The sequence below is a fragment of the Salminus brasiliensis genome, chromosome 2 (genome assembly GCF_030463535.1).
Source record: "Salminus brasiliensis chromosome 2, fSalBra1.hap2, whole genome shotgun sequence".
NCBI classification, from domain to species: domain Eukaryota; kingdom Metazoa; phylum Chordata; class Actinopteri; order Characiformes; family Bryconidae; genus Salminus; species Salminus brasiliensis.
Window position 1 is genome coordinate 35,987,023 of NC_132879.1, and position 11,378 is coordinate 35,998,400.

Genomic DNA, 11,378 nt, shown 5'->3' on the forward strand with positions numbered 1-11,378 from the left:
ATGCTTTTCACTCTCCCAAGTTTGCATCTATGGATTCCCTTGGACCTAAGGATGCTCTTTAATAATCCAAAGAATCATGTGTGCACACCTCTATTTGACCTCTATTTACCCTTTCAGGTCAGACTTATGCATGTCCCTGTTCATTATTTTTTTATACTGTAAACCATATACTTCCACTAACTTTTGTCAGCTGTAGGATTCAGTTCTAGGGACAAACAGGACTGACTGGTTTGAATGCAAATGACTGGAGTGTGTACTATGCATAATGGAAGCAGCCACACTAATGCGTACTAATAGTGAATCAGTCTACATACATACACTGTAGTGACTACCACAATAAGCTCAGACAGACATTTAGTGAATAAGGAACAGGACAAACAACTACTGCAGTGGCACATACTGGTTTAAAGGTGCCAAAGCTGTGGCTAGATAGGTGTACGACCCATTAGAAGCAGTCCCCAGCAGGCCTTAATCAGGGCTTTGGGTTCAACTGACATGGATCCATTTACACTGGAGGATGAGTGGGCTACTATTCGAGCCCATCTCCAAACAAACCCATCATTGAATGTCTCCCTCCTTCCCTCTCACACACATGCGCGCTCACCGATGCTCAGAGAAAATAAATGCCCCATTGTCTTTCTAAGGAATTTAGAAACCTCATACTTAATATGGCTCGAGATAAAAAATAAAAAAAAGCCAATGGAACTCAAGCATTTTTCTTTTATTTCTCACTTTATGAGCAACAGAAAACACTTACTCGTAATTCAGCACCATTGTATACAACTGTATTATTTTAGTTGCATTTTTCAAGACCGATTTGAGAGAGGCTCAAAGAGCAGACTGATCAGGTGACGCGGTGCACTAATGTATGACTCAGTTCCTAGAGATGAAAAACACAGTCTTCTGCTTAGACCTCTTCAAAGAAGTCTAAGTTGATGGGGGGTGGGAGCCCTGGGAGTCTCAGACATGACAGGTAGAAGACTTCTGCCGTTCAAGAAGTGACAACAGGTCAACAAAAAGGGCAAGTTCTACCTACCGTCATGTGCGGAGTCCAAAGCAAATTAACACCAGTTTCAGTAATAAGCTGGTGAAACAGGGGAGTGCTGCACTGGAAATCTCCCTGTCTCTCCAGAAAGACAAATCATACACATTGACAGGAAAAGCAGCAGAAAACAGAACAAAATTATACTCCGTTATCATTTAAGAGGCTGTTCAGTAACCAATTTTCAGACTCATAAAGCAAAAAGGTGATCACACAAGGGATTCTTGGATGATGCCACAGAAGAACCACCTTTGTTTGAGGTTTCCATTTTTTTTGAGTGTAATAATGTAAATGTAATGTTATGTATGTGCTATTTTAAAGGTTCTTCTTATAATCTCTACTTTACATCCATCTCATTCACAAAAGTTAAAATAAAAATGATAAAAAAAGTTATTTTAGGTAAGCAAAGTGGTTCTCTTATGGCATGGCATAAAAACCCTATTTGGCGCCTTTATTTTTTAAGAGCGTATTTACAAACTTGGGCAGTCGTTCTGTGATCGGAAGCAAAAAAACGAATACTTGCTATCAATGCATCACAGGAAAAGAGGCACAGCTAAACTGTTCTATTTAGCACTGAGAGTACTATACTATATCGTCGCTGTCAACAACGGCAAGTATACAGCAGGAGGGAAAAAAACATTTTCACTTGCTATAGAAGTCAAGATTTTATTCCAAGTCAATTTGGAGCATTTCTATTGGTCCATTCATCCAGAAATATTGACACAGTGTACAGGGCAGCTACAGGGTTCAAAGGATAAGGAGAAAACTAAAAACGGCCAAATTGGACAGCAGCGAGCGACCTACTGTATACCTACTCATTAGCATTTGCCAGCAGCTTCAGATAATGTTCACATCAAGAAGCAGAATGAGGAACTAACAAATCTGGACAGGCTGGACTGGTGGAGGTGGGGTTATGTTGTGGGGAATATTTTAAGGATTGTTGCTGACCATGTGCCTTCCTTTAAGGTCACAATATGCCAATCTGCACAATCACTGGACCCGAATCCGACACAACGCCTTTGGGATGTGGTAAAACGTCAGACTTGCACCATTAAAGTGCTCCTGTAAAATCTGCAGGAACTGTTTGACGCAATCATGTTAACATGAACCGGAATCTCAAAGGAATGTTTCTAGCGTCTTGTGAAATCCAGGACATGAAGAATTAAGATTGTTTTGACTCAGAATTAGTACGGTCTTCCTAAAAAGTGCTCGCTGAGTGTAGTCTATAGTATAATACTTGTTATAAGAATCCTTTTTGTCCTAGCGGACTGGTTAAATGGTTCTTTTCTGTGATGGATCTTTAAGTAACCTTTTAAAACAACAAATCTTTCAGTACTACATAGAACAATGTTTTTATAATAAGAACAAAAGGTTCTATAAAAAAACATATACGCTCCAAGCAAATTAACAGTACTGAAAAGGTTCTTTTGACAAGAGTGATACCTATTTTTCTGAGGTCTACAAGAGATTTTCCTTCTATACAATTTAAAAAACTAAAAATTACCAGGCACATTTAGCCATTTAAATCGTACTTTAAGATCTATTAGTTCCACATTGAACATTTCCTAAGGGGACAACCTTTTCAAGGTTGTACCAGAGGTCTTACATCATAGAGAAGAACCATTTAAGCATCCAGATAGATTTGCCGGTTGTCATAGTTCTACATAGAACCACTGCCTTCACTAAAGAGCTCCAAAAATCATCCTTTTTAAGGAAGTAAATTATGGTTTGTTTTTTTGTTTTGGGTGGTGTTATGAAAGAAATGAATAATTTTAGAGCCTCTGAATATTGCTTATAGTTGATTTCACAACATCCTTTTACAATACAATGCCTCCAAGACAGAGAATAATAGTCTCTTCAATGATTACAGTAAAAAAGGAACATAATAAATGGTGAACAAATTAGCACATCAACTGCAGAAGTGAACACAGTGTTGGACACCCATGTTTCAAACACAGGAGACAAAGCATGTCTGATGCTGGCAGCATCAACAGAAGTGCAAGACCACACCTCAAGGCATATGATATGCTTCAATGGGGGTAGGGGCTTCCCGCAGCAGTCTGTGTAGACCAGTGTATCCTACACATAAAACACAACCTTAAAGGACAGCGTCTGTTGAGCCTGTAGCTGTCACGTTTCTGTAAATCTCAAGGCTCTGATATACTGGTTTATAGATTCCTGGGGTGAAGTCTCTAATCCCTAGTGCCTTTTAGGCCTCCAGGGCCGGCTGCAAGTACGGTCACTGTAGTTCTTTGGCCTCTATACATTGTAGGCGTAGTCCGTCAGGTAGTCTTTCAATCTGTTGGGCAGTGGGAGCTCCTGTACGTGTCGCGTGGTTTTATTGATGGCAATGCGGCACAAATGCTGAAGAGAGGGTATGGCTGTGTACACCGGAGTCGTCAGAAGGAGCTGCACCGTACCGTTGGATGGGGCCAGCGGAGCAGACCCGCTCTTACAGGATGTCCGGGACAGCTGGACGTAATGCTCCACAAGGTGGACCACGCTGTCAAACTGCTTGAGTTTGGGCTTGACCAGCACCACAGAGTCCAGCTTGAACTTGCCCTCTTTGTACTCGATTCGCAGGTTGGTGGGTCCAGCAGATGTCATGGCAGAGATGGTGAAGAGGTAGTCTCTTTGGGAGCTATCCCGGACCAGGAACGTCCCCTCCGATGCATCCTGTAGGATCTCTTTGGCTTCGTTAGCGGTCAGGCGTCCCCAGTACCAGCCTGCCTCAGAGAGAGTAAAAACACATCGTCAAGTATCAGTTCCTACGTATTCTCAACCTCAGGTGCTTGCAACACATACATGGATCATTTGAAATGTATAGTAATGTAAGCTGTCCAGTGTTTTGTCAGTTGCATTCTGATGGGTTATCCTCACTGCTTAGTGTGCACACTCTACTTCAGGTTCATACTAAAGCTTAGTCTATGCAGGTCAGTCAATTGGTCCTTTCCTGGTATAGTAGGCAGTTCCTGATGACTGAGGAGACGTCAGCTAGAACCATCCTTTAACAAAAAGCAGTCTATCTAGTGTGTCTAGTGAGATAAATGTAATGTGATTCTACTGTGCCCAATACTCATCATGCGGGAACCCAAAGCTTATTACAGAATTATTTATTTTTCAGTAGCTACTATGAAAGTAATACCTAATGATGTAGAGTGAGAAACTTCCACATACTTTATATACCATCTACAGATTGCTGACAGTTAGAGACTTTGGCCTAACCAATGTAAGAATTTAGATGCCGAACATTTAGAAATTTCAGTGACCAATAACCAGCAGATGAACTTCCTTTAAGGATTCACCAATATGGAAACCGAGGGCTGAATGCTGATTGACAATACTTTTCACAGAGTTCAGAATTATTATGGAACACTAATTAAGTGCTATTTTTCATATAGTGAAATAATTATGTTATAAAAAAGTAACCCTTCTAGGTTATTTGGGCATTTTTGCCTGATATTGGTTACCATTTAGTCACTAGACCATTTAGGCCAAAAGAAAAACTACTGTTCACAATTACTATGCTGGACAACGCATAACAAAAAAATATCAAAGATCAAATATATAGATTCTTCTCTTCAAATACATCAGCTTATTGCCTAGAAAAGATCCTTTAATTTCCCGAACAGTGAAAAGTCTATCCTCTAGAGAACTGGTGAGTTTTTTAATTGTGTCTTTGCGGATACTTTGGACTGGTACTGATGTCCACCTGAGTAAACTTGCTGCTTCATTCCCCATAAATTTTCAATAGGGTTTAAGTCGGGTAAGAAAGTAGGCCACTCCATTATCTTATCACCAGCAAACCCCTTTTTCTTGAATCATTCCCAAGTTTAGTAGGATGAGGCATGAGATGGGGCATTGTCCTGCATGAACTTGAGTGTTTCCTTACTCTTGCACCACAACCCTATCACCATACCAAGAACTGTTAGTCCAAGAAAGTGCAGCACCCCACTGACTTCAGTTTCACTCCATCTTGCACACAAAAAGGGGCAAATACAAGGAATAATACAATAAATAAATAAATTCAATCATCATTGATGATACTGGCCCAGAACATGACACCACCATCGCCTTGTCGTTGTTTGCTTTATTTCTCCCAATCCACAGGAAGTTAGTGAATGTATGAGACACTAATTAGCGACCAATCAGAGATTAATTTGAAGCAGCTGAATATCAAGTATAAAAAGAATATATAAAACTCTAAAACAACTCTTTAATGTCAAATTGAAAACAGATTTCTACAAAGTAATGTCAAGTACAAATTACTGAAAAGGTCATCATTAAGCAATTAAAGGAGCATGCCACATGTGTAAATCTGCCTAGAGCAGGCCGTCCTCACAAACTGAGTGACCATGCAAGAAGGAGACTAGTAAGGGAGGCCACCAAGACACCTATGACTACTGTGAAGGAGTTAAAAGATTCAGCAGCTAAGATGACAGAGACTCTGTTTACAAGAACTGCCGTTCTGCCCGGGTATGTGTGTCTTTATGAGAGTAGCTCAGCTTTATGAGAGTAGGGTTGCAGCGGTATACCGGTTTTAGGTATACTATGGTATAAAAATGGATGGTTATTATACCTTGTAAAGTAAAAATAAAAATATTTCACCCAGTTTCTATTTTCAGAGTTGTGTAAACTGATCAATCGATTCATGAAGAAAATAATCAGTATCTACATACAAAAAAATTCAAAAGCACTCCACCTCATGTGCAACTATATTTTTTGTTTGATTGTTCATTTATGTAATTACTTATATGATCAAAAGGGAGACTTTTTACATATATGTTCATTATAAAATAACTAAAAATGTTTTATTTATAGTAAAGCATTTGTTCAATAAAAAAATCAGTTTTCATTTCTTTAAAGTTCACTGTATTTAAATGTATTATTATTATTATTATTATTATTAAGAAGAAGAACCTATATGTGAGAGTGTCAAAGAGAATTAACTATCAACTACAGTTCGCCCAAAGGCATGAGAGAGACTTGAGGTTAACTGAAGGGTCACCACAAACGCACCACCCTCACCATGAAGCATGGTGGTGGTAGCATCAATTATGACTAAATTCAGAGTAGTCATAGGTGTCTCGGTGGCCTCTCTTACTCGTCTCCTTCTCGGATCTGTGCTAGGCAGATTTTACACATGTGCCAAATTCCTTCCATTTCTTAATGATGGATTTAACTGAACTCCAGTGGATGTCGGTCACTTGGATCTATCCCCTGATGTTTAGTCTTCAATAGGCTTTTCTCTGAGTTGCATGGAGTGTTCTTTTGTCTTCACTGTGTTTTTGTAGTCAGGAATACTGATTATCCAGTGACAGTGACCACCAGTCTTTTGCTACTACAGTCACTTGAGACACATTCACTGCACTCAGGTGATCTCCATTTCACTTACTTTAAGATAACTAGCACTGATTGCCTGGACCTCTCTGTATTTTTTAATTAACTGACATTACATTGTGGAGAGGTGTTCTCATTGTGACATGAACATGTATATTTTTGTAAATTCTTGTGAAAACATAAATAAATAAATAAATAAATAAATAAAAACAATAAAAAGGAGGAAACATTCAAGGGAGTGTATACTTTTTATAGGCACTGTACTTATTATTATTACTACTATTTATGGTTTAGATACAATGCACACATTTTTGGTATTCTAACTGAAAGTATCGTTGCTTATGTACTGTTTCTACTGTTGCCATAATAGCTCAACATCCAGTGATTCACACTCAGTGAATCACTGTATGTTCATAGAGTTCCCCTGTGGCTTTACCATGAACAGTTCCTCATTATAGTCGAGGGTTGCTGGTTAAAATTTCTGCACTGCCCATAAATCCTATAAATCTGTGGGTGAAGACAATATTACAATATTACTGATCCACCGATATACTGTTTGACAAAATATGAATTTTACAATTCAGTACTGTTGTATTGTAGTTATTTTGGAACTGTATCTGCTTCATCAGACATTGTCTCTCCAGATGTGTTGCTAAATGGTTCGCCTCACTGATGTTAATGAGCATCTGCATTCACAAGTGTGCGGCTTGTGAGAGCTCATCACCCTGTTTCTCACAACACAGCCAAACACAAAATCTCTGCATTCTCCCTCATACTGACCTATCAGACTCATTTCAGACCCCGCTGTGGGGTTACATAACCCAAGCAGACAGTTTTTTTTTTTATTATTTCCAAAAATCAATTCAGCATCATTTATGACACACCCAGGACCAAAATACACAAAGACACAGGATATGAGCAATCTATAGAAAAAGAGGAGTTCCTGGAAACATCCTTTTTAAAACCAGAAATCTCTTGCTGAAAAATGTAATAATAGAAAAGTGTTTTACTGCATGTTGTTTGGATCAGGATTGCTGCCGCAGATAAAATGACGTGCCAGACAGATTTAAGCCACGTAACTTCAAGAACCAACTCAAAGCATGAGCTCAACTTCAGCACAAATGGACAAACCATTAAACGAACAGCAACTAACAAACTAAACTGATTTTCCTTTCAAACCTAAACTTCTTCATCTTTGCTTACAGTACATTACAAACACTGATACTCGCAACGTAAACTACGAACTGTCATTTCTAAAGCAGATCTGTGTGTACGTCTTACAGACTTTCAAATCCAGTCAACTGCACTGTAAAAACAGAGCGTTGCACCAGAATCCGGTTTTCAGCTTGACTCTAATCAGCTGGGGCCCATTTTTATTTGATTCGTCCAACTTTCCTTTCCTGGACCAGCGGACACAGTGTAACACTGTAGTAAAGACTTACTAAGTGAAGAAAGTCCATATTATTATTATTATTATTATTATTATTATTATAGGAGAGGAGGTAGGTGAAGAAATCAATGTACATAACAATACGTTGCAGCTGGATGACAATACAAAATCAACTAAGGTAACAACTAAGTCCAAAAGCCCAGTAATAAACTGATAATAATTTAGTTATGATAATACACTAAAAATTATAACCTAAAACAATACTTCATATGGTAACAATCCACCTGAATTTGGTTTATTTAACTCAGATCATTTGTTTATTTCTGATATTTCCTTTAAATAAAAGAAACTAGTTAAACTGCTTTATTTTATTTTTTTTTAAGGTTAAACTGATGTTTAATAGTAAATGATTATGAGATCAACAAAAAGCCAAACATTAGCAACGTTGTTTTTAACAACAACAACAATAATAATTATTATTATTATTATAATAACAACAACAACAACAACAATAATAATAATAATAATAATAATAAGGAAATGAGAAAGCCCTACTTAACCACTAAACAACATTGTGGTACTAAACAGAGTGGTGGTGTTGGTGGTGTTGGTGGTGGTGTTGGTGGTGGTGTTGGTGGTGGTGGTGGTGGTATGGTGAATGTACCGGTGTTTTTCAGGTCTCTCATGGCTGCGGCGATGGCGTCCTGCTCACCCAGCTCGGGCTCAGCTCTCCTCCTCTCCGGCTCTTCTCGTCTCCTCTCCGGCTCGGCTCTCCTCTCATCCGCGATGCTCTCCGTGTTCTCGGAGGAGTGGCAGGTCATTGGGGAAACTCGAAACACATCCAGCTGAACGTGTCCTTCAGAGACGAGCCGGACCGTCGACAGCCCTCTCAGACTGGCACTGAAGGGGGTTGTGAATGAGCGCGCTGACCTGAAAACACACACACGCGCGCGCGAGCGCGCACGCACACACACACACACACACACACACGCGCACACATACGCACACACACACACACACATGCAAACACACACACACACACGCAAACACACACGCGCACCTGAATAAAGTTGTAAAGCAAGCGAGGAAAGCAAACAGCAGCAGCAGCAGCAGCGGTGTGCGGAGCTGCCCTCACCGCTCTGTCACGGTCAGTGTGAGGAGGGCTGGCGGTCGCTCGGTCTGTGTGGCAGGAGCCGCTCTACGGAGAGAGCTCGCACTGAGGCACATGCGGTGCACAACAGAGCCACACACACACACACACACACACTTGTGCTCTGAATATACTGGCCTACACAGGTCTACTACCGTGTGGTTATTTGACTAGCTAGGTGAGGTACAGCTGAAACGGATGGTCTCACTGTAAACAAAGATTCCGGCCACATTTCTGTATATATATATATACACACACACACACACACACACACACACACACATATAAAAGCACACGCTCACTTACCCCCTTTATCGTGTCAGAAAGCCACTTCAGTTACTTTCGCTTTAGCGTCGAATCTGTCCATGTTAGACACTCCAGCTCCCTCAGCGCCTCCGGCTCACCGCTCCGTGTCATCCGGAGGTGCCCAGAGTGACACACGGGGGCGAAACGAAGGGGAACACAGTGATAGCCTCTTGCCCTCTTGACCCTTCTGGGGTTTTTTTTTTCGGTCTTGGCTAGTTAGCTGCCACGCCGAGAGTAAACAAAGCGCCAACAGCTGCCTCCTCTTCAGACCTTACATCCAGTGTGTGTGTGTGTGTGTGTAGCTCGGTGAGGAGTGTGAGGGCGCAGGCAGCCCGGCATGTGGCCACATTACAGCCCTCCTGCCCGAACACACAGCCGGCGAGCAGCGATAAAACACCCGGCCAAGCCCCGGCTCAACCTGTCAGACCTTCACCCTCTCTCTCTCTCTCTCTCTCTTACACACTCTCTCTCTCTCTCTCTCTCTCTTACACACACTCTCTCTCTCTCTCTCTCTCTTACACACTCTCTCTCTCTCTCTCTCTCTCTCTCTCCCTCTCTCTGTCTCTCTCTCTCACACACTCTCTCTCTCTCTGTGTCTCTCTCTTACACCCTCTCTCTCTCTCGCTCTCTCTCTCTCTCTCTCGCTCTCTCTCTCTCTCTCTGTCTCTCTCTCTCTCCCTCTCTCTGTCTCTCTCTCACACACTCTCTCTCTCTCTCTCTTACACCCTCTCTCTCTCTCTCTCTCTCTCTTACACACACTCTCTCTCTCTCTCTCTTACACACTCTCTCTCTCTCTCTCTTACACACTCTCTCTCTCTCTCTCTCCCTCTCTCTGTCTCTCTCTCTCACACACTCTCTCTCTCTCTGTCTCTCTCTTACACCCTCTCTCTCTCTCTCTCTCTCGCTCTCTCTCTCTCTCTCTCTCGCTCTCTCTCTCTCTGTCTCTCTCTCTCACACACTCTCTCTCCCTTTCTCTGTCTCTCTCTCTCACACACACTCTCTCTCTCTCTGTCTCTCTCTTACACCCTCTCTCTCTCTCTCGCTCTCTCTCCCTCTCTGTCTCTCTCTCTCTCTCTCCCTCTCTCTCTCTCTCTCGCTCTCTCTCTCTCTCGCTCTCTCTCTCTCTGTCTCTCTCTCTCACACACTCTCTCTCTCTCTCACTCCTCGGTGTGTAAATGTGAGTGTGTGTGTGTGTGTGTGTGTGTGTGTGTGTGTCTAATCTCCGTTTAACCCAAACCGAGCCGAGCACAAAAGATCAGTTTCTCAGAACTTTCCAGGAACCGTCAGTCACGTGGGCGCGGGCGCGAGCGCCTTCTTAAGGTGGAGCCTCGCAGTTGGAGCTGCGCGTTTGACTCGCAGGTTCACCGGGTCCGAGTTCACGTCTGGTCAGTGTAGGGACAGTAAGTTCAGTAAGTGTGCAAAACTAAACCAGCAGACTTCAGGCACCAAACACCAAACATGTACAGGCCTGCTGTGTGCGCGTGCACTGTGCACTACGGGGGAATTTGTGCACATCTGATTTTTTTGGTGAACCATTCATAGCCTTTAATAGCTGCACCAACTGCAGTGGAGCCTCCAAGCCCATCCAGCATCTTTTCCTTTCAGGATCTGACATCTGTTAGTTCTCTTTTGTGGCCTAAAATGAAACGCTAGTGCTCAGAAGGCAGACGTGTAGTACAAAGCAGTACATGTGCTGTCACCAGTGGAACCTAATGGTTGACCAGAAGTACAACAACAGGAAACTACTTAAAGGAATAGTTCACTGGAAAATCACACTAACTGAAGAGTCACACACATTTCTCCTCAGTGCAAGCTTAGTCCATCAGCCGGGACATGTTGGTGTCTGAAGTTTGCTTCTTTAGTTCTGCACAGGAGTTACGAGGCTAATGGAGCAAACATGTCAATCATCTCTGTTTGCACTAATTAAATGTTTTATTGATGATTTTTGGTGGGAAACCAACCAACCAACACCAACAATGGAGTTTCTAGGTACATCCAGCAAGAAGATAGCTGTGTAGTCCTAAGCCGTACATGTGCTGTGATCAATATAACGCTTTTTAGCACATATTTCTATATGTGGCTTCATAGAAAAAAGCATTTTTGCATGTTCAAACCCTTCCAATGCTCAGCCTAGAATTTCACCCTATTCC

At 41.7% G+C, this 11,378-nt stretch overlaps 1 protein-coding gene across 3 annotated transcripts; it reads right to left on the reverse strand.

Moving 5' to 3' along the window:
* Positions 1-706: 706 nt before the first annotated feature.
* socs2 (suppressor of cytokine signaling 2) lies at positions 707-9,941 on the reverse strand. Of its 3 annotated transcripts, XM_072672520.1 has the most exons (3): positions 9,229-9,936; positions 8,437-8,702; positions 707-3,768 (listed from the first exon to the last, which is right to left on the reverse strand). In XM_072672520.1, exons 2-3 carry the CDS (start codon positions 8,591-8,593, stop codon positions 3,302-3,304), a joined length of 624 nt encoding a protein of 207 aa, XP_072528621.1. In that variant the 5' UTR covers positions 8,594-8,702; positions 9,229-9,936; the 3' UTR covers positions 707-3,301. The 3 variants fall into 3 exon arrangements, with proteins under 3 accessions (XP_072528621.1, XP_072528620.1, XP_072528619.1); XM_072672519.1 differs by having other exon boundaries at positions 8,485-9,941; XM_072672518.1 differs by having other exon boundaries at positions 8,437-9,936.
* Positions 9,942-11,378: the final 1,437 nt, after the last annotated feature.

Excerpts from the sequence above, each read along its gene's own strand:
- socs2 (XM_072672518.1), bottom strand. The coding sequence starts at position 8,794 with ATGTGTGTGTGTGTGTGTGCGTATGTGTGCGCGTGTGTGTGTGTGTGT. Across the intron at positions 3,769-8,436 it reads GAGAGACCTGAAAAACACCG|GCTGGTACTGGGGACGCCTG; the intron begins GTACATTCACCA and ends TCTCTGAGGCAG.